General features: G+C 45.2%; 1 protein-coding gene across 4 annotated transcripts in view; it reads right to left on the bottom strand.

Annotated features, from left to right (window-relative positions):
* IL16 (interleukin 16) overlaps positions 1–23973 on the bottom strand; it is a 112539-nt gene that overhangs the window by 41916 nt on the left and 46650 nt on the right. For all 4 annotated transcript variants that reach the window (XM_043921373.1, XM_043921372.1, XM_043921376.1 and 1 more), the window contains 4 exons: positions 16170–16278; positions 10186–10328; positions 9157–9267; positions 5655–5769 (listed from right to left, as the gene is read on the bottom strand). In XM_043921373.1, coding sequence (XP_043777308.1) covers positions 5655–5769; positions 9157–9267; positions 10186–10328; positions 16170–16278 — 478 coding nt within the window. The remainder of the gene's footprint in view (positions 1–5654; positions 5770–9156; positions 9268–10185; positions 10329–16169; positions 16279–23973) is intronic.

Genomic DNA, 23973 nt, shown 5'->3' with positions numbered 1-23973 from the left:
AGTTATAGTCTTTATTTTCAACCCATTTTCAAGGGGAGCTTGTTTACTAGTGGAACCCCCATGGCCCTCAGACTGCTTTTATTTTTTCCCTTTCTTTCCAGTAGGCACCCAGGGGTCTCAGGGCTGGTTTAGGTCTAGTTGTAACATAAGCTCGGTGGTGTGGAAGTCCTGAGACCCGGGTTCAGATGGGAAAGCTGCAGACTCACCCAGACACAGGCTGACTCTGTTTTCTTGAGGGAGATGTCTTTCCTCCACCCAAGAGCTGAGGACAACGTTATATTTCCTCCTTGCTTCCCTTAGCTTGCTGGCTCATGAGCACAAAGGCTTTCTGCAGGTTCTCAGAGGTTCCCAGGGCCCATGGCCACCTCCCCTGTCCCTGTGTGGGCATCAAACCCCAGCCCCTGGGCCTTATGCCATAAGCAGCTTCCTGTGCTATTGACAGGGACAGAGTGAAGAGACAAAGTAGGTGATTAAATAGTTAATCCCACTAGGGGACTGTGAGTAGAAAAAATACGGGAGAGCCTGTCAGCTAATGATTACTTAGGAAAGCAGGCTTGCTTGACCACAGAACCAAGCAGGCCTGTTTAGCAACAAAACCATGCGACAGAAGCCGAAGACATGCCCCAAACAGAAAAACAACAGTGGCGTGAGCCCCACATCCTGCCCAGTGAGCTCAGTAAGTTAATAATCCCTAGGACACGCTCTCTGCACACATGAGAAAGAGTAATGTGTGGACCTAGATTGACCTGTAGGGACAAGAAAACGTGCCTGGCCAACCTGGAGGAGGAGCTGATGATGGACGCATGACGTCTACTCAAGAAAGAGAAAGAAGGTCTTCTTCTCCCCACGCTTCCATATTATTATAAAACTGTAGCCTGGTAAGTTCTCAGGGTGTGGCATTTCTCATCTGCCCACCTATAGAACCCACAAGTGTCCTATTCTAATAAACCATTCCTTATCTACTACTTTGTCTCTCACTGAATTCTTTCTGTGCTGAGACATAAAGAACAATGGTACCAGAGCTTTTTGGAGCCCTAGAAACGACACCAGTCAGTTTCACTATCACATCATCAACTCCTGGGAATGTCATACTTGAGATTAAGTGGTTTCTTTGTGTCTGAAAAGCTGGGCGTTTCCATTTCTTTCTCTGGAGTTTGAAAGTGCTGTTTTATCCAATGTGTCTGTGACAATAAAAGAGGTGGGGAGAATATTCAAATCAGCTCGATATGTTCAGTTGCTAAAACTAGAGGAGAAAGACAAAAGGCTCAGTTCTCGTCCTTAGAAGATGCCAAGTTGAGGAATGAAAACTCACAAATTAAAAAAATAATCACAATATAACTAAGTGCATGCTGAAGGAAGGATTTATAAAGGACATACTTCATACTTCACTACCCATTCTTCATTACACAAAATCCTGAACTTGTCTTCAAATTATTGGAAGATCCATCCCAAGGGAGCCACGGAGCCCAACTCTGGTACCCCCAGTCTTTATTCCTTATTTGGTCATTTCTGGTGGAAGGTGATTAGCCTCGGTTTCACCATATAAATCTTACACAATCATTTTTTTGCAAGGGGAATACAGATAAAATATTATTAGCCTTGATCTGGACACAATAGTTTTGTTGCACCTGTCAACTACAAATTGGCACCTGCCAAGGGCATCTGCCATCTGCCTCTGTGGAGATTGAACCCTGGGCTGCTGCAGCTGTTGACTTTTGACACACCCTGAAGCGAGTCCAGGGTAGAGAGTGAGGCACTTTGAGCTCCAGGGAAACTGGTGGAACAGATCTTTATAGATAGCTAGATAATTTCAGGAACTGATTTTATGACCCCAATCCTCACATTTCCTCATATCTAGAAAAGCACTAAGATTAGCTCTTAGTGACATTAGCTCCTCGTGACTAGCAGAAAACCTCTTGTAAAGTAAGTGCTTGATTGCACTGAACGCCGCCTTCACCAAAATCTTATATACTGACCTTCCCCCACTACCTGTTTGGAGCAGTCTCTCAGAACTATGTAAGGTGCTGTCTCCTGGGCTGCAGTCCTCATTTTGCCCCAAATGAAACTTAACTCTAACTCTCACATTGTGCATCTTCTTTTTTTCAGTCAACACAATAGATATATCTCCTGTGAATTCAAGGCCCTATTCTTTTTTTAAAAAATTGATTAATTTATTTTTGGCTGTGCTGGGTCTTTGTTGCTATGTGGGCTTTTCTCTAGTTGCCAGGGGCCACTCTCTAGTTGTGGTGCGTGGGCTTCTCATTGTGGTGGTTTCTCTAGTAGCAGAGCATGAGCTCTGGGGTGAGAGGGCTTTCATAGCTGTGGCACACAGGATTAGTTGTTCCTCAGTATGTGGGATCTTCCCTGACCAGGGATCAAACCTGTGTCTCCTGCATTGGCAGACAGATTCTTTACCGCTGAGCCACCAGGGAAGTGCCTCGAGGCCCTATGCTTAAGCTTCACTTTTGAAAGAAGTTACAAAATGGGATTCAGTTAATTATCTGAGGCTATAATCAAGGACTGCAAACTAGCTGACTGTCTTTTTCACCGAACTCTTACGATTGCTATGAACTAAGGGAGACAAAAACCTGGAAAGCAAATCCATGAAGCTGGTTTCTCCTGGCCAGTTCAGTTCTTCCTCCACCTTTTATTCAAACACAGAAAAGTTCAGCAGATATAAATCAGAGTCTCAAGATTCTGATCCACTTTCCTCTTTTTCTCTCAGGGACTCCTCTGCAGGCCTCTGGATTCAGTTATTCTCCTAAAACTGTGCCTCAGCCCTCTTCACTCTCCTCTCTTCCCTGCCTCCTTTATCCACTCTATAACTTCAGCTATTTTCCACATGACCCTATAAACAATTCAACAAGCTTAATTCCCTTCTTGAACTGGGACCCAAATTTTCATTCGCCTGTTGGACTGCGCCACCTAGTGGTCACCTGGAGACCTGACTCCACTCTGCTGTTTAAAACTGAATATCTTCATTTGGTCCTCTTCCTTCACCTTCTTGTGGTTGCTGTTCAGTCACTAAGTCGTGTTCAACTCTTTGCAACCCCATGGACTGCAGCACACCAGGCTTCCCTGTCCTTCTCCCGGAGTTTGCTCAAACTCATGTCCATTGAGTCAGTGATGCCCTCCAACCATCTCACCCTCTGTTGCCCCCAATCCTCCTGTCCTCAATCTTTCCCAGCACCAGGGTCTTTTCCAATAAGTCTGCTCTTTGCATCAGGCAGCCAAAGTATTGGAGCTTCAGCTTCAGAATCAGTCTTTCCAATGAATATTCAGGGTTGATTTCCTTTAGGATTGATTGGTTTGATCTCCTTGCGGTCCAAGGGACTCTCAAGAGTCTTCTTCAGCACCGCAGTTTGAAAGCATCAGTTCTTTGGGACTCACCTTTCTTTATGGTCCAACTCTCATATTCATACATGACTACTGGAAAAACCATAGCTTTGACTAGATGGCCCATTGTCAGTGAAGTGGTCTCCGCTTTTTAATATGCTGTCTAGGTTTGTCATAACTTTTCTTTTAAGGAGCAAGCATCTTTTAATTTTGTGGCTGCAGTCACTGTCTGCAGTGATTCTGGAGCCCAAGAAAATAAAATCTGTCACTGTTTCCACTTTTTCCCCATCTATTTGCATGAAGTGATGGCACTGGATGGATGGATGGATGGATGGATCTTCATTTTTTGAATGTTGAGTTTTAAGCCAGTTTTTTCACTCTCCTCTTTCACCCTCATCAAGAAGCTCTTTGGTTCCTCTTCACTTTCTGGCATTAAAGTTGTATCATCTGCATATCTGTGGTTATTGATATTTTTCTGGGCAATCTTGATTCCAGCTTGTGATTTATCCAGTCCTCCACCTCTTTTCTATGTAATTCATCATCGTTCTCTAGTTCACTAAGATCAGACACCTTCAGGGGTTCTCTGGCCTCATCTGCCACCTCCACAGAAGCCACTGCTTCACCCTTCAGCATCTGTTTCCTCCCAAGTTTACAGCCTCAGGGAAGACCCTGAAGATCTGGGAGCCTGGTCTTAAAATAGCCTCTGAACTGGTTTTACTGTTTCTGGTGTCTGGCCAGTCCACTTCGTTTTACACTCAGCTTCTTGAATCATCTTTAAAAAAACCAAACAAAAAAACCCTGGTCCTGGCTGGTCCCTCCCAAATTAGAAAAAGCTTCCAACACTCCCCACTGTCCATATAATAAAATCCATATGCATAACCCTATATAATGTTACAATTGGCAAACTTTTTCTATAAAGAGCCAGACAGAAAACGTTTTAAACTTTGCAAGCACAAGCTGTCTGTAGAAACTACTCAATGCTGCCCAAGAGCAGCTGTAGACCAGAGGTCAATGAATGAGTATGGCTGTGTCCCAGTAAAGCTTTTCTATGGAGACTGAAATTTGAATTTAGTTTGTCACAAAAGCATCAAAACCTCTTTTGACTTTTTTTCAGCCATTGAAGAAACAGGAAAACTGTCCTTCGTTCGTGAGCCTTATAAACATAGGCAGTGGCCCAGACGTGGCCTGCAAGGCTCTAGTTGGTAGACCCTACCCTGAACAAGTTGGATTATTAAAAGTGGTGAGGCTCCCAGCAGAGTACACAGAAACTGGCCTGGTAGGGAAGAGAAGGAAGGTTGTGAAGTCTCTTGTCTTTAAAGATCCATTTGTAGCCCAGTGCCAGGTCTGCAGGGTTTTCAGTCTGCTCCCTGACCATCTTCCCCCAAATTCTGCCTTCCAGTTAGAACATGTGGTCAAGCCTCTTGTCCAATAACCGGTGGGTGACTGTGGGGTGGGACTGGGTGGGGAGAAAACCCTCCCCTCCAGGACAAGGAGACAGAGAGGGGCACTCGGGGAGCATCTCAGGCCCTTCAACCCTTTCCTCGCAGGGGCTTCCCTCCCCAGAAGAGATGAAAAAGCTGAAGGGAGGCAGTTGATAGCACAGGGTGGGCAGAAGGGGAAGGAGGGCAGTGGGTGGACCATTAGCTCCTCAGTAGAAGGACCCTGTCTGATAACCCTCCACATTCCTAGGGTCCAGAACGGGGCAGGCTCGCAGAGAACGTTCACCCAACTCATTAGAGCACTGGGTCTGGCTCCCCATGGTTGTGGGCTGGGGTGGGCAGACAACAGAAAAGAAACAGGATGTCAATGGGAGGGGGGGTGCCAGCAACTGAGAGGAGCCTTGAAAAGCAAAGGCACAACAGGAATGCAAGGGGCAGAGCAGATGCCTTGGTCCTCTGTCCCAGGGCAGTGACAGGACTGAGACTGAGTGTGCAAACACACCCAGCCAATGGGCCAGACATGACAGAGCCATCAAGGCCATGTACCCCACTGCCTGCAGACTCTGCAGAATCCAGGCAACCTGGATTCTGAAGGCTTGAGACACATGTTACATTCCCAAGAGCTTCTACCGGGGCTTCCCTAGTGGTCCAGTGGCTAAGACTTTGCCTTCCAATGCAGGGGGTCTGGGTTCGATTCTTGGTTGGGGAATTAAGATCCCACATGCCTCATGGCCAAGAAACCAAAACATAAAACAGAAGCAATTTTGTAATAAATTCAATAAAGACTTTAAAATGGTCCACACAAACAGTTTCTACTGGAAGCCTGGGGGTTCTCTTTTGATTCTTCCAACGTCACCTAGTAAAGCCCGGGAGATCTACCTTCTTGTAGTCTTCCATCAGCTGCTGCTGCTCCCCCTGCAAAGATGGTTTTAACGTAAATTCCAATGGGGCCGTAAATGCTGTCCTTGCCTCCAACAATGCTGAAGCCCAGGCCCTGGGAAAGAGGAGGAGAAGGTCAGACTGAGGCGTGTTCCATGCCATTCATAGGGGTTTCCCGGGTGGCTCAGTGATAAAGGAACCCACCTGCCAATGCAGGAAACTTACATTCGATCCCTGGGTGGGGGAGATCCCCTAAGAAAACAAATGGCAACCCACTGCAGTATACTTGCCTGGGAAATCCCATGAACAGAGATGCCTGGTGGGCTATAGTTCATGGGGCCACAGAGAGTCAGACATGATTAAACAACAACAACTTCCCAAGGAGACTTAGCTTGGGTCGCAGGGTGCTCCTCTTGAGACTGTGAGCTCATGGGAGGCAGTGGGTGCATTTTATTTGACAGGGTATGGCCTCCGGAGGCAGATACTCAGGAAACATATGTTGTATAGTGAAGGCATGAATGCTGGCTGGAGGCTGGGCCTCTAGAATCAGCTCACAAGCACACCAGGGCGTGGTCAGCAGCATGGCTCCCAGGAAGATCCCTCCAAGTGATGGCTGCCAGGTAACAGCATCAGTGCTGCTGGGCAATTTCTCCTAGGCTCCTCGGAGAAGTTCATGCATCACCCAGCATCACAGAGGTGGCAGGCCTGAGAGCCACCTTCAGATCCTAAGAGAACCCAGTGAGCAGGGGCCAGACAGGAAAGCAGTGTGGACACAGTGCTGGAGTGAGCTTCTGGTGAAGGTGGTGGGTGTTGCAGGACGGGGGAATCCAGTGGTGTCCAAGAGAAGCACAGTGGTAGGAAAATGAGAAAGGGGTGGATGGGCTCCTGTGTGGGCTCCCAGCTTCTTCCTGGCTCAAATAATTGCTCTAGACCCAAACTGTCACCTGCCCCAGTGAGGCAGGATGGGTGCAGTGGGCAGGAACAAGATCCTGGGGTCAGAACATCTTCAGTAACTGTCATGTCAGCTGCTCACTAACCAAGTGATCGTGGCAAGTCCTGTGAGTCCCAGATTCTCAGCTCCTAGTCTATGTTGTTATTCAAGCAACAGTCGTGTCTGACTCTTTGCGACCCCATGGACTGTAGCCCGCCAGGCTTCTCTGTCCATGGGATTCTCCAGGCAAGAATACTGGCATGGATTGCCATTTCCTTCTCCAGGGGATTTTCCCGACCCAGGGATCAAACTCAGGTCTCCTGCATTGGCAGGCGGATTCTTGACTGCTGAACCACCAGGTAGGCCCTCCTCATCTATTAGCAGAAAATAACAGGGTTTTACAAGAATTGATGGAAGGGTCCCTGCAAATCCCCTGGTGCCATGCCTGGGTTTTGGCAGCTGGTTTTGTGGTTTGACTTTGACTCTACCTCAAGCGCTGGTGGATCCTTCCAGCTCTGCTTCTTCCTCCTCCTCAACTCAGTTCTGGCATCACTCCTACTCATGCCTGTTAATGAGGAGGTCTTGGGTGTGGAGGTTGTATCAGGGAGACAGTGGGAGGCCTGCCCTCTTTCTGAAGCCACCACTCCTGCTCTGCACTCCAGGCTGCCTATGCCAAATACCTTCCTGCTTCCCCTCAAGGCCGATTCAATCTGCCCAGTGATGCAAATGCCTATGAAGTCTACTCACTGACTATACAGTCTATGCACACTGAGATAGTTGACACCATTTTTAATCATCTTTGCTAGAGAGTTGGTGTCCTTTTCCGTTCTGCTTTCTTTTTTATATGTACACAATTTTTATTTTTTAGGCCGTGCCATGCACACATAGGATCTTAGTTCCCCAACCAGGGATCGAACCCTCATCCCTTGCATTGGAAGCACAGACTCTTAACTGCTGGATATCAGGGGAGTCCTTGCCTTCTTTTGAGCACTGCAAAAGACAATCTCAAAAACAATCTCAAAGTCAACTGTACTAAAATGCATCTGCCCAAATGCAAGAGATGATGAAGGACAGGAAAGCCTGGTGTGCTATAGTCCATGGGGTCACAGAGTTGGACACGACTGAGCAACTGAACAACAAAAAACCCAAGAAGGTAAGAGCATTGTGATTTACGAATCAGGAAGAGGAGCTGTTTGGAGAAAATCGGGCACTGGAGAGAGTGACTCCCTTGTGACTGGAGGGATAGTCATCTTAGCTCTTCCCACTGGTGTCTCCTCGTTTGCCTCTGCTGAGCTCCCAAGAGATAGAAGTGACGGGGGGTGGAGAGGAGGACTTCAGACGTGTGGAGCCTTCCTCTAGGAAGACCATTGCGGTGAACAGCTCTTCCCTCACACTACACGCCAAAATCATGAGGTGGGTAGAAAGCTACCCTTCCATTAAGCATCTTGGTCACTTGGGCTGGCCTGAAAACTCTGCAGCAGCAGCTGCGTCTACCCCAGAAGTTCTTCGGTGCCCATGTTAGCTCCTCGCTCGGGGCAGCATGCTCTGCGGGGCGTGCCCAGGAGCACTGGGGCTGTCCCACCACCTCCATGGCTTTTCTCCCTATCTTTCAGTATTTCTCGACTGTGAGGCAAAAATCAGTCTGCATATCTGAATTCGGGGAGACACAAGGACTGAATGTGTGTGTCCCCCCCATCAAATCAGTACATTAGGGGGAAACTTTCAGAGGTGACTAGGCCATAAAGGTGGGGCCCTCATGAAGGGGGCAGGGGCAAGACAGGGGGAGGAGATAAAGAAACACAACCACTGTGTGTGAAGTAAGTCGGCTACAGGGAGACATTGCACAGTCCAGGGAACAGAGCCACTATTTTACAATAACTGTGAATAGAATACAATCTTTAAAAGTTGTGAGTCACTATGTTGTATACCTGCAACATACAATATTGTACATCAACTATGTGCATACTCTGTTGCTCAGTCGTGTCCGACTCAGCGACCCAAGGACAGTAGACTGTCAGGCTCCTCTGTCCACGGGATTCTCCAGGCAAGAACATGGGAGTGGGTTGCCATGCCCTCCTCTAGGGGATCTTCCCCACCCAGGGATCAAACCTGGGTCTCTTGCATTGCAGGCAGATTCTTTACCATCTTAGCCATTGTAAAATCATGGAAGAAGTACTCAACATGCGTGTCAACTGCCAGCACCTTCTACTTGGACTCCCAGCCTCCAGAGCCATGAGAAATAAACATATGCTGTTTAAGCTACCCAGTCTATGGTATTTTTGTTCCAGCACCTGAACTGACTATGACGACGATTTGAACTGAATCATCGGGTAAAACTGTTTTCAAAAACAGCAAACCAGGGACAAACTGGGGAACATTCGTCTTCCTGTGACCTGCTTTGTGCAGAGCTAGCCTGCCTGCCCCTCCCTGAGCCCGCTCGCATGACAGCATCTGACACTCCTGTTCCAAGCCCGGATCCCCAGCGCCGCTCCCCATCCCCACTGGGACATGACAGCTCCCTGGGAACACATGTCCATCCAGAAGCCTCCCCTGGCCATGGTCCTTGCTCACCTTGGCCTGGCCCTTCATCAGCACGATGTTGGAGATGACAGACGCCTGCAGGCCCCCTGAGGGCTGCACGAGCTGAGCTGTGCTGAGCGACCGTGTCGGTCTCGACAAGCCCTGGAAAAAGGATGAGGTGGAGAGAGGATGAGTCCAAGGATGTCAGCTCACTCCCTCAGGAAGGGGGAAAGCCCACGGAGGAGAAGACCTTGATGCCTATTCTTCTGAGGGTCCGCCGCATGGCGGCTGCAGTGTGAATGCAGGGCAGATGGTTGGGAGTCCAGTGCAAGGGTCTGTTTTGGTGGCCCCAAGAGACAGCTTTGCTGAGCCCAGGCTCCCTTTTGACCAGCAGCCAGATGCTAACTAAGATTTGTTACAGGAGTGAGTCCTGAGTCACAGACCACACATCACAGACCACAGACAGTGAGTCCTATACTCAGAGTCCCCAGCAGAGGCTTTGGGGGCCAATGGCCAAGAATGTCCTCAACAGAATCCAAGACACATTTACGGAGATCCTCATCTGGGCCAGGCACAGGGTGGTAGGCAGAGGGTCAGGAACCCCAAGATGTAAGACTTCCCTGGTATGCTGGTGGTTAAGAATCTGCCTTCTGATGCCAGGGACATAGATTTGATCCCTGGTCAGGGAACTAAGATCCCACATGCTTGCAGTGCAGTCAAATAAGTATATAGAACTCTTTTAAAAAATTGTTTTTAAAAATGTGAACTCCCATGCCTTCCTTAACTTGCCCCCACTTCCCTCGACAACCTCTTAGGGTCGGTATACAGATGAAATAAAGGGATCCATGTAAAGCCCCACTTCAGGGTCTGCACAGGTGGAGTGCTCTCTGCCCATGAGATCCTAATAACATGGAAGCAGCCGTGGGCAATGGTCACAGGTGACCATTCTTCATGTGGTTCTTTGCCCCCAAGCCAGCTCCTCACCACTGTAACCCTGTGGACATCAAACCGCCAGGAAGGTTCTTCAGGAAGTCCTCCCCTCACTCCCTCTTCTCGGGGCTCCCCACCCTTCATTCTTACCACAAACTTTGCTGCGGAAAAGTCCAGTTGTTGAGAGAGAGACTTCCTGCCACTGCAGAGGGAATAAGGCTGCCTGTCCGCAGAAGCCGCTGACTTCTTGGTCGTCGGAAAATCCGTCTCTCCTGTGCAATAGGGATTGACACCTAACCCAGGAGAGGAAAGAAAGGGAGAAATCATTTGTGCTCTCAGAGAGCGAAGCTCTCTGAGATAGAACATCATCCTTGCCCACAGCCAGCCCTCACGAGCTGGGGGCCAGAGTGAACTTGAAGGATAGTCACCAGGTACTTGATAGGGGAGGGCAGAGGAAGAAGTAGCCAGTATTCTGGCTACCTTCGTCCATGCTGTGTGCACCACGAGATGAAGGTGGGACTGTTGCTTCCATTTCGACTCAGCTCAACTCAGTGAGGGTTGATGTGGCCTCTCCTACGTGTCAAGTAGGATGCTGGGTGCTCAGGAAACCACAATGATCTGTCAGCTCCAGTCCCTGCTGCCAGGGGTGAGGAGGGGGGCATTTCAAGAGAGAGGAGGAAAGCAGAAATGATGCCCCATACAGGCAGGGCCAGAGGAGAGATGGGGCAGAAGCCTGGATGATCTGCCTCTTACACACACATTTGCACACAGGCACATAAACACCCCTAACGCGAGTGCGTGCTCAGTCATGTCTGACTCTTTGCGACCCCATGGACTTTAGTCCACCAGGCTCCTCTGTCCATGAGATTCTCCAGACAAGAATACTACAGTGGGTTGCCATGCCTTCCCCAGGGATCAAACCTGGGTCTCCTGCATTGGCAGGTGGATTCTTTACCACTGCAGGACCAGGGAAGGCCACACATCCCTAACACAGGCAGGCAAAGAGTCAACTCATGAGTCCTTGAGGATCTAAGAAAATGCATGGCAATCATCTTCTCTTCCTTTAGGGGGAAACTCAGACTTCCTTTTACCCAACCAGGAAATCTACTCTACTGCTTCTAGCTGGAAAAATCTTCAGAGATTATCTGCCATGGCTCCTCACTGTCTGAGACCAGTGCTTCCCAACTGAAATACAACGCAAGTCATATATGTAATCTGAAATTTTCTAGTAGCCACATTTTTAAAAGAAAAAGAAAGAGTTTAATGTTAATAATTTTTTTTTTTTTGGTCATGCTTCACAGCTTGAGGGATGCTAGTTCCCTGACCAGGGATCAAACCCGTGTCTCCTGTAGAGGAACTGCAGAGTCTTAACCACTGGACTTCCAGGGAAGTTCCTAATAATATATTTTATTTAGTTCAATATACCTAAACTATGTCATTTAAACATATAAATAATCTGCAAAGTTATTAATGAGGTATTTTGCATCTTTTCTTTAGTTTTGTGCTTAGTCTTTTCAATGGACACATCATTTACCCTTCTGAGCATCTCCTTTTGGATAAGCCACATTCCAAGTGAGCAGGATGTGAACACTGGCCACTGTGCTGGTTGGCAGGCACCCAGAGAAGAGCGGGGCCTTCCCAGTGTCCCTCCACACAAGTGGCTTTGGTGGGAAATTCCCCAAGAGAAAGACGTGAGATTGGTGGTGGTTCAGAGGGAAGAAGGTGGTGGTTCAGAGGGAAGAAGGCAGGTTGGCACAGAGCTTTGGTTTGCATTTATTCTTAGGGTAGGAAAGACTTAAATTGGTTTATAGGCTGGAGAAAGGAAGCCACTACCCAGAGTGGGCTGAGAAAATGGGACACAACAGGCTTTCCTGGAGATGTGAGATCCTTAAGGGAGGAGGAGGAAAGGGATGAAGGCCTGGGGGAGAAAGGAGGTGTTGTGGTTCACTGGCGATCCGAGTGGCTGGGGAAACATTCCCCTGCCAGGACAGCTGCTCCCAGCATCTCTCCACACTAGGAGGTGATTCTCCCCAACACACAGGGACCAACTGCCCCCAGAGGGGCCAGGAGAGAGAGGAAGCTGAGAGGTTCAGAAAACCACGCTCCAGAAAGAGGGGACAAAGAATCATGGGGCGGAGTTGGGAAGTGGAGCTATAGATGGTCCTAAATCTGCCTGGGCATCATGTTTTTTAAAAATATATAATTTTGTTTATTTATTTATTTTTGGCCATGCTGGGTCTTTGTTGCTGTGAAGGCTTTTCTCTAGTTGCAGCAAGCAGTGGCTACTCTCTGGTTGTGGTGCATGGGCTTCTCTTGTTGTGGAGCACAGACTGTGGGGCGCATGGGCTCAGTAGTTGCGGCTCCCGGGCTCTAGAGCACAGGCTCAGCAGCTGTGGTGCATGGGCTTAGTTGCCCCCAGGCATGTGGGATCTTCCCAGACCAGGGATTGAACCTGCGTCTCCTGCACTGGCAGGTGGATTGTTAACCAGTGAGCCACCAAGGAAGCCCAGGCAATGTGTTTATTGGGTGTTTTATCATAAGTGGCTCAAATCTCAATGCCCCATCCAGACCTGCTGAATCCATGCCTGCACAGATGGGGTCTGGGGGAGTCTGTGTGTTTATCAGGCTCCTCTGGTGATGTGTCCAGCCCTCAGTGGTCCTTTGGGGAAACTCAAATGTCCAATCCTTACTTTTTCATGAGGAAATGGATCCCAGTCTCCCATTCTCCTGCCCTCAGCAGGGCAAGGGGACTACCGTATCAAGAAGGGCAGCCGTGCATGGCTTGGGTTCAGGGAATATGGACAAGTAAACACGAGGCCAACTTGGATCAGCCCATAGGACAGAAGCACCTAAAGCCACTGGCCGGCACCATGGGAGTAAGACAGGCCACGCCAGCTCCACTTCTACCTTCACTGAGTCAGGCAGAAAGAAAAAACAAAAAACCAACCCAGGCTTTCTGAGGTTCTTGCTCACACTGTGAGTTCAGATCAGCAAGGACACAGGCTTGGAGTCAGGACAGAACAGTCTCTCCAAAGCACCAACTGGTGGTCTGAGTCCTCTCCTGTCCCTTCTGAAAATTACTGGATATGTTCCAACATCAAGGAAATACATCAAAATTATCACCTTGGCTGAGGTGGGAGGGAGTTGAAACCAGTTAACATGTAGCCCTGAGTTCACTGAAAATGGGGTTATAAAATCCAAATGCAAAAGCCAAAACAATTTTTGACAGGGAAACTATGTGTTTTGATGGTTATATAAAAACATGCTTTCAAATTGTGGTCCCTTGGACAGAAGGAGATCAAACCAGTCAATCCTAAAGGGAATCAATCCTGAATATTCATTGGAAGGGCTGATGCTGAAGCTGAAGCTCCAAAACTTTGGCTACCTGATGTGAAGAAGTAAGTCATTGGAAAAGACCCTGATGCTGGGAAAGATTGAAGGCAGGAGGAGAAGAGGGTGACAGAGGATGAAATCATTGGATGGCATCACCGACTCAATGGACAAAAGTTTGAGCAAACTCCAAGAGATAGTGAAGGACAGGGAAGCCTGGTGTGCTGCAGTCCATGGGGTTGCAAAGAGTCAGACATGACTGAACAACTGAACAACAATAATAACAAGAGTTTTTATTTAAGTTTACATGGAATTATGAAATGGGGAAATAAATGGGAAAGGGTCTAGAGAGAAACACCCCATCTCCTATAAGGCAGACAATTCGGAAATATACAGTCTCAAGTATTATTATTAATAATTGATTAAGCCTGATTGATTAAACTTAATCAATGAAGAAGTTGTGATAAAAAACTAAATAAACCTTCCAATCACTGCAAAAACTAAACACAGAAAACAAATGACAAATGACCATAAAAACAGAAAGACTCTTCGAAACCCCATGGACCATAGTCTGCCAGGCTCCTCTGTCCATGGGATTTCCCCAACAAGAACACTGGAGTGAGTTGCCATGCCCTCCTCCAGAGGATCTTCCCAACCCAAGGACTGAACTCTTATGTCTCTTGCATTGGCAGGCAGATTCTTTACCACTCGCACCACCTGGGAAACCCTAAAAAGAATATGAGTAAAAGCAAATATTAATTATAATACTAAAGTCAATGGCTTAAGCCTCTCTCTTAGACTGCCAGATTTGCTTTCAAGATATAAGTGCTATCATTTACAAGAGATAAGCAAAGTAAACAAAAAGAATGAAATAAGAGGATGGGCAAAAACTACCAATGACTGATGCTGAAACCAGCCACTTAGGAAAAAGAAAAAATCTATCTAGATTCTTGTTTCATATCAAACATCAAAAATAAAGTACAAAGAGAGTAAATTTAGGGGGAAGGCAAATCATTTAAAAACTAGAATAAAATACTATGTAGAAATAGTTTAATCAATATGGTTCTACACAAAATAATCTTCATATTATTTAACCTCTGTGGTTCTCTCCTAAATCTGTAATCAAATATGATTCAAGAAACATGCGCAAGCATATATCTATAATTACCTTGTAAATCTTGATAAATTGGAGGCACTTTAAAAGTATCATAGTGTAATAATTAAATAAGTGTACACGAGAAGAAGACTGGGAGAAAACATCACCAAGTATTTAATAGCTCTCTACATGTGGAAGAAACTTTTAGGATTAGACAGGAAAAATCTGATGGATTTGATTAGATCAGATGAGAACATCTTCATGTTAAAAAAGTAAAAGAGAAAGAATAAACTGAAAAAAGTATGTTCAGCAAATACGGCAGCCAAATATGAATTTAACCAAAACACTTTTTAGAAATAACTGACAAAATGATGGTCATCCAAATAGAAGAACAGGAGCACTCCAAAGAAGAGAAGTAAATAATAAGGGGTGTTGAACTGCACCTGTGAAGAAAACTATTCTTTCCACTGAGTTTATAGGCACTTGGACCAGTGAGGGTTTGACAGAAGCAAAAAGCACATTGAGCTAGGACTTTGAGAAATTGAATGAAGGGGCCATTTACAAACGGCAGATGGGGTTTAAGAAAACAACAAAGCCCAGTGAGGTACTCTGGAGTTGGCATAAGCTGAAAGCTGTTACCAAAGCGTCCCTGTGGCTCAGGGGTAAAGAATCTGCCTGCCCAGTAGGAGATGCAGATGGTCTCTAATATTCAGATCTGGCATGGTTTTAACTTCTTCATGTTCTTCTGCATTCTTCACATTTTCCTGAATTTTGAGTTAGTGTTATCCTATTTGCAACAACCAAGAATCATGACATCTTTCAGTCCCAACTCCTATCCTGCAACAGGTGAGGTGACAGAAGCTCTGGGAGAGACCACAGACTTCCTAAGACCAAGGAGCCTGTCAGATGACAGAGCAAGAGTAAAGCCCTTCTTTTCTATCCTCAAGTGTCGGCTCTTCCCAACTTGGAACTTGAGATCCACCTAGAAGAGGAGTTGACCAACCCACAGAAAGGTCTATCGACAAAAGCAGAGGTGCTCCAGCTGGCCAGGGCATGCACATGCAATGTAGGATGCTCCAGAAAACCTGCGGATACCGTCTTGGGGCAGTCTGCCTGGGTGAGCAGAGACCCATCCTCCCCCAAACCTCCCACATCACTGATATTCCCAATGCAGTAAGCTGACTACATACAAATGAGTTCTGTTCTGAGAGTGCATTCATAAGTCCAATTTGTTCGTAAGTCCAACAAAGTTGGTCTAGGTACCTAACTAACACAATTGGCTATATATTAATAGCAATGTACTGTAATAGGTTTACAACACTTTTCACACAAATAATACATACATTAAAAAAACACCAAAAATAAACAAAACACTTTAAATCTTATGGTGCAGTGCCTTGAAAAGTACAGTAGGCCAGCTACATCACTACTGCTTTTACACTTGCTTCCGGACATGCTGGGCTTGAAATTAAGATACTACTGTCCTCTATACAGTCCTACACACTAAAGGACACACAAGCACAACCATTCGTAGAGATGCATGCACGTGACAAAGTATGCCAGACACCGGAACTAACTTCCAGGATTGGACTTGGGAATACACATTTGCATCTTTGACAGTTCACAACTTAAAGGTTAATATGTAGGAGACTTACTGCATTCAGCAATATCTAAGCCCTGCTCCTAAGGATGGTTCAAAGACACTTACTGGTTGAGTTGCTGCGTGTTCTTTGATGACACGCTTTGGGAAACAGGAAGTTATTACTTTGTGGGTCCACTTTTCCAGACTTTTCTCGAGAGGAAGTCATAGAAGTTTCCTGCAAAACAATTTCCATTTTTTATTCAGAAAGTTAGAATAGAAAAAAAAATTGAGATCTCAACACTGACCATGGAAATACTTGTCAGATGGTCTGTTTCTTCCTCTGTATTACAGGCTCTATGAAGGCAGGAATTTAGAATTACTGCCATCCATTAACTCATTGATATAGTAATTCATTTTGTCATCCACTAACTCATAGATATAATAATTCACTTAATAAAGAATATGAAATGAGTATCTTTATATTATGAAGAATACAAATTACAATAATGAATAGAAATTGCATAAATTTTGAACTAACACAAATAATGTTGAATGATGGAAACTTCCCTGGTGGTCCAGTGGTTGAGAATCTACCTTTCAATTCAGGGCACGCAGGTTTGATCCCTAATCGGGGAACTAAGATCCCACATGCTGCAAGGCAACTAAGCCCATGCACTGCAACTACTGAATCCAGGGACCCTGGAGCCAGGCCTCACACCTGGAGAGAAGTCTGTGCCTCAGTGAAAGGTCCTCCAAGCTGAAACTAAGACCAGACACAGCCGGAAGTAAATAATTACATGTTGAGAGGTTACGTCAGCTATTACACGTCAGGTTCTGTTAGGCACTAGGAATATAGCTGTGACCAAGACAAAGGAGGACACTGATTTTGGAGAAAGGGCATTTTAGTGATGGAAGACCAACAGCAAACAAACAAAAAGTTGAAAAATAATAAGAGAGAATAACACGTGCTGTGAAGAAAAGAACTAGAGAGTGACACCAATGAGAGGCCGGGAGCTATGATTTGGAGAAGATGACCAAGTAAGTTCCGTTGTTCTGGCTCACCATAGGCACTTGGAAACAGTCACTGAATGAATGTTATATAAAGAGATTTCTCGATATTGAACCATCCTTGCATTCTTGAGTGTATCACATTTTTCTTATACTGCTGATTTCTGCCTGTGAAGACTTCATTTAGGACTTGAAAAATCAATATTCTTAAGTTAAATTTAGTTATTATCCTGTTATTGTTTTTCTACTTTGCCATATTGATCAAATTTTACCTGCTTCTTTTTTATACTAATAATTCAGAAACTCTGTACTGAATCTAGAAGCAGTACGTACTAAACCACACACTTGAACTCATCTCTCTATCAGGCCAGTGATAAAAGAGAAAATAAATGACCCTTTCTCAGATAAGAGGAGAACTTGAAACAACTTTTACTCACTCCGCTCTCCTCACCCTGGTGTTTTAGAAACGGAGGACAGGGGGACAGAAGACTAGAGGCTGATAACGAGCATGATGGTATTAATTCTTTTACTTCTCTTTTCAGTACTATTTTTATATTGTTTTCCTATTGCATAACTTTATTGGCCACAATGATTGTGACTTAATTCTTGAGTTATGTTGGCTTTATTAGTCACGACCATAATCCTTAGGAGAGAAAGACAGAGAGTGTGTGTATGTTCTCTGAAAAACTATGCAGATGGAAAGCTCTCTGAATATTTGCATGTCTGAGAATGTCTTCCTGTGGTCATCACACTTGAGTGATTTGCTGAGCATAGGATTTTGGAATATTGGTTATTCTATCTAGAAACTTCAGCTGGCTCAAACCTGGGATTTAATGTCCTAGCCTAGAGCTTTGCTCAGGGTATCTGCCACCCTTTTCTGACAGGTCTATCTCATTCAAGGCCAGGATTGGCAGTGCTGATTTTCATGTGCCAAGTGCCTGCCGGCTTCCAGCACCTGGTGCACCTCCCGAGAGGAAGGAGGACCTACTGCTCTTCTCCCTATGCTCCACGTAGCCCATCTTCCCCTCCAGCCCCTGGCACTGGAGGAGGCAGTTCAGCTGGCCTCTGTCACACTCAGTCCCCAGGCCAGTCCTTCCTGTGTGGTCAACAGCAGGCTAATGAGCCCTTCCCTCAATCAAATCTCACCTGCACCATGTCACGCAGAAAGTTCTCATGGCTTCCAGAATATGGTTTGCCCCTTTCCATGGCTTCCCATTCTGACATGCATTTCTCCCTGTTGGTACTTTTTTTTTTTTTTTGATAGAAATTTTTAAGAGGTGGGGGAGTTAATAAAGTGTACTCAGTAACCGTGTAACCATCTGGAGCCAGAAGTCTACTCACAACCTTTTTTTCTTATTAAAACTGTACCTAGTTCTGACACAGAACTGCAAGAAGTTCCTGCAAGAAATTCCACATATCAATTCCTTTTAACTTGTCCACATCAGTGTCCAAAACCAGAGAACTCATCTTCCTAGACATTCCTTTTCCCTTTTTCAGCAGTAGATGGCACTATATTAATTTGAACAAAATTATCTTCTCTAACAAGGGTAGCCCAGGAAATGTGTTAAAGGAGAGAGATTATATAAGAGGGGACTTATATATATTTAAAGAGGTTATTGGTCTTCCTCAGTGGCTCAGATGGTAGACTCTGCACGCCCAGTGCTGGGGTCCTGGGTTCAATCCCTGGGCAGGGAACTAGATCCCACATGCCTCAACTAAGAGTTCTCATGCCACAACTAAACATCCAGCATGTGGCAACTAAGACCCAGGGCAGTCAAACAAATAAATAAGTTTTCAAAAAAATATATTTATTGTTAAATTTCTTTACTTTAATCCTCTTGACAAAGCTCCACATTCAAAACATTATTTAGAACCTGCTTGACATAAAAAGCCAATTGATAGCAGAAAAATCATAGAAGTGGAGCATTTTTTTTGGGGGGGGGGGTCCAGATTACCTGATGTCACATCCAGAAATGGCTGATGTCACATCCAGAAGTGTGTGCCAAGTTTCTTCAATTGTGTCCAACTCTTTGAGACCCCATGGACTGTAGCCCACCAGGCTCCTTTGTCCGTGGGATTCTCCAGGCAAAATACTGGAGTGGGTTGCCATGCCCTGCATCAGGGGATCTTCCTGACCCAGGGGATGAACCCACGTTTCTTGCGTCTCCTGCCTTGTCTGGGAGGTTCTTTAGCACTAGTGCCACTGGGGCAGCCCAACCAGAAGAGGGAATCTTACAAGACTTTGGGCCCTTAAAGAAATAGAGCCAAAACAGATCAACTTTCTTGGCTTCAGGAGCCGTAATCTCACTGTGCACAGACCAGCCATGGAGTCTCTTCTGTGGGCCAAGGCTTTCTAGGCCAGTCCTTCTTCACAACTCCATGTCCTGTGGCCAAAGCTGTCTCAGACATGAGACATGTGGCCTCTGCCATGAAGCCATCATCTGAACACCTGGAGGCTTTGATAAGTTGCCTCTAACCAAGTGGCTTTCAACTCCTGGACAGTCATGAAGAATGAGGTGCTTCACTTTGACACCCTCTGCTATGAATCTGCTCTCTGGATGACTGCTACAGGGAAGAACAGAAATGTACCACCGTAAACAGAAGATAGCAATTTTCTATCAGATGTGTATGTAAGAAGATACATAGTGGGACTTCCCTGGTGGTCTAGTGGTTAAGACTTCACTTTCCAATGCAGGGGATGCAGACTTGATCCCTGGTTGGGGAGCTAAGATCCCACATGCCTCATGGCCAAAAAACAAAAAAGTAAAACACAAACAATGTTGTAACAAATTTAATGAACACTGTAAAAATGGTCCACACCAAACTTCTAAAATGTGACACGAATGAACCCAACTATGAAACAGAAACAGAACCAGGGACATAAAGAATAGACTGGTGGTTACCAAGGGGGTGGGGCACAGGAGAGGGTTGGGTTGGGAGTTTGGGATTAGCAGATGCAAACTAGTATATATAGGATAGACAAAAAGATCCTACGATATAGCACAGGGCACTGTATTCAATATCTTGTGATAAAATTTAATGGAAAAGATTATGAAAAAGAATGTGTATCTCTATCTATCTATATAACTGAGTCATTTTGCTGAACAGCAATAATTAACACAATACTGTAATTCAATTATACAAAACAAATACAAGTAAAATTTAAAACAATGGTCCACATCAAAAAATCTTGTCTTGTTGTTCAGTCTCTAAGGTCGTGTCCAACTCTTTGTGACTGCATGTACTGCAGCACACCAGACTTCCCTGTCCTTCACTATCTCCTGGAGTTTGTTCCAGTTCATGTCCATTGAGTCAGTGATGCCATCCAACCATCTCATCCTCAGCCACCCTCTTCTCCTCCTGCCTTCAGTCTTTCCCAGCATCAGGGTCTTTTCCAATGAGTCAACTCTGCATCAGGTGGCCAGAGTATTGGAGCTTCAACTTCAGTATCAGTCTTTCCAACAAATATTCAGTGTTGAATCTTAACAAACAAAAGATTTATATGGCCCCTAAAAGCTCCAAAATAGAGGCAATGCACAAGTTCAATGGGAAGGAAAGCATGATAGCCCACTCCAGTATTCTTGCCTGGAGAATCCCATGGACAGAGGAGCCTGGCAGGCTAGAGTCCATGGAGTCGCATAGAACTGGACATGACTAAAGCGACTTAGCACGCACGCGGGAGGGCACACGTTCTATGGACCTTATATTTCCTGGACATCAACAAGGATCCCATGCTCACCCAGACTCTGGGATCATCTCAAGGTATATATTCACTCTTTTTAATTCATAAACCCTGAGCATAATGTTTTCCCCACCAGAAAAGCACAGTGGGCCTAGAGCAGAAAAAAGGTCATGAGATGAGCAGCATTAAGCCTCTTATGACCCTGGGCTGGTCAGTTAATCGTTTGGTCTCAGTGTCCTCTTTTGTAGGCTGAAGGGGTGAACTTAACGCTTCTATAATCACTTTCAGCTCTATACTTTTTAATGTAACAGATGATTATGTTTAAAGAGTCAAATGACTATTGTCCTCTCTGAAGTGATCACATGGCAGAAGGTCACTCACGAGGAGAAAATATCTTCCCTTGGTTCTTGAGGGAAGCCTGGCTAGTCTCCAGCAAGGATGTCCTGGGTGGAGTGGTGTCTCATCAAAGGAATCTCTGTAGGAGCCCCTATGAATGCTTGCATAGTACAGCTCCCCCGTCAGTCCACAGAACAGAACTCTTCTGTTCTTGCTCCCAAGGTGGGGCTGCTCTTAAGGTCGAGGTTTGTCACTGAGGTCATAGGCTGGCAAAGTCATTTCCAGACACATTGCTCCTTATTCTCATCAGAGGCTGTGACCCAGAGCCACAGTTCTGTGGGTGGTGTGCCCCATCATTACCTGGGTGGTAGTCTCTACAGATATCTGTCCCCTTGGTGCCTGAGTGGGAAACAGGGTAGACTGACCAGGGAGCTCTCCTCAAGTAAGGACCAGTCATGTAACTGCTAGGACTCAACAGTCAACCTCAAGAAATGGGAAAAAAAAAAAAAAAAACCCACAATCCACATGTAGCCAAGGAATAAACCCAGAATGAAGATGCAGAATTCTGCAGCATTTTGTACTACAAGCAACATTATTCTGGAATCTAAACTCCTCCCCAAAAGTTAGAAGACTCTATTACTCTCTAAGAAGGGTTCATTTTGCATACAGACCCCCAACACTGCTGACACAGCTTGATGCTTCTGGAGTTTGGTGACTGTACTCCTCTTAAATACAAGCCTTCCCATTTTCTCTTTGAACTGAGATGCTATAGCTGTTCTAGTCTAAAGGAGCCACAAAATAGAATTCACTGCCCTCCTGGTCAAGACTTGTCTCCTGTGGTGGGGTTGATCACCCAGCAGTAGACTTGAACTTTAAGCCATAAAGATAAATAACTGTCCCCAGCAGATTGGTTCTGGGGTGGTCGCGTCGTCATGTGGGATGCTGAGGCCACATGCATCCTGATATGGAGAGCAAGGGTGGAAACCAGAAACCTAGGAGTCTTCCAAAAGTCCTCCTTCTCCTGTGGTCCCTCCATGACCACAGCCACCAAGTCCTTATAATTCTATCTTCTCAAATTTCCCTATTCTTGCTGCTTATGTTCTAGTTCATAGTATTCCTTTTAGATTAGACTATTACAGTGGCCTGTGGGGTCTAGGAAAAGTATTCTTAAGAAAATTTTTAACACATGGCCTGGTACAACTGGATAGCCACATGTAAATGAATGAAGTTGAGCCCCTTCCTCACACCATATACAACAATTAACTCAAAATAAATCACAGACCTACAAGTAAGAGCTACAACTATAAAACTCTTAGAAAAAATGTAGGAGTACATATTGATGAGACTATTTCTCTAGAATCTTGGGCTAGAGAAAGACTTGGTTGATATGATATCAAAAGCACAAGTGACAAAAGAAAATATAGGTAAATGGACTTTGAAATTAAAAACCATTGTGCCTTAAGAGATACCATCAAGAAAGTGAAAAGACAAACCACAGAATTGAAGAAAATTTTACAGTTGAAGAATTGAAGGACACTTTACAGTTGAAGAATATTTTACAATTCATATATATGATAAGAGGCTTGCATCAAGAATATATAGAGTTTTACAATTCCATTATAGAAAGACAGATAATCCTATTTTTAAATGGACAAAGAATCTGATTTTGTATCTTCTCAAAGACATACAAGATGCCAAGAGACACAAGAAAACATAGTGAACACCATTAGCCATCAAGAAAATGTGAATCAAAACCACAATGAAATACCATTTTACACCAGCTAGGATGGCTACCATCACACTTGCTTAACATCCACTAATGTATGAAGGATTTAGAAAAATTAGAACCCTCGTACATTGCTGGTAGAAATGTATAATGATGCAGATGCTTCGGAAACAGCTTGGCAGTCCTTCAAAAAGTTAAATATAGAGCTACCAGGTGATACAGCAATTCCAATCTTAGGTATATACTCAAGAGAAAGGAAAATACACATCCACACAAAAACTTGTGCACAAATGTTTAAAGTAGCATTATACATTATAGCCTCAAAGTAGAAAAAACCCAAGCGCCCATAAGTGAATGAAAAGGTGAATAAAATGTGATATATCTATACAGTGGAATATTATTTGGCGATAAAAAGGAATGAGGTACTAATATATTCTGCAAGCATAGATTCCTGAAAACATTACTCTAAGTGCAAAAAGTCAGTGACAAAAGACCACATATTATATGATTCCATGTATAGTAAATGTCCAAAATAGGCAAATCTATAGAGACAGAAAATAGATTAGCAGAGGGTTATGGATGGAGCAGTAGTGTGGTGAGGAGGTGGGAATGAGGAATGACTGCTAATGGCTATTAGATGGTTTTAGGGGTGATGAAAACATTCTAAAATCAGATAGTGGTGGGACCTCCCTGGAAGTCCAGTGGTTAAGAATTTGCCTTGCAATGCAAGGGACATGGCTCAATCCCTGATCAGGGAACTAAGATCCCACATGCTGCAGAGCGATAAGCCTGCACACCACAACTAGAGTCCTCTTGCTTTAACCAAAGATTCCACATGATGCAGTGAAAAGCTCTGGTGCCGCAACAAAGATCCCTTAGTGCTGCAACTAAGACCAGACACAGTCTGATAAATAATGAAATCAGAGTGAAGGTTACACCACTCTGAAAATACACTAAAACCCACTGGACACCCCCACCACGTGCGTGCTCAGTCCTGTCTGACTCTTTGTGACCCCAGACTGTAACCCATCAGGCTTTTCTGTCCGTGGGATTTCCCAGTCAAGAATACTGAAGTGGGTTGCCATTTCCCTCTCCAGGGGCTCTTCCCACTCCAGGGATCGAACTTGAATCTCCTCCATCTCCTGCATTGGCAGGCAGATTCTTTCCCACTGCACTAC

The sequence above is a fragment of the Cervus elaphus genome, chromosome 13 (assembly GCF_910594005.1).
Source record: "Cervus elaphus chromosome 13, mCerEla1.1, whole genome shotgun sequence".
NCBI classification, from domain to species: domain Eukaryota; kingdom Metazoa; phylum Chordata; class Mammalia; order Artiodactyla; family Cervidae; genus Cervus; species Cervus elaphus.
The sequence above is the reverse complement of the archived record's forward strand: the minus strand, read 5'-3'. Positions and strand labels throughout refer to the sequence as shown.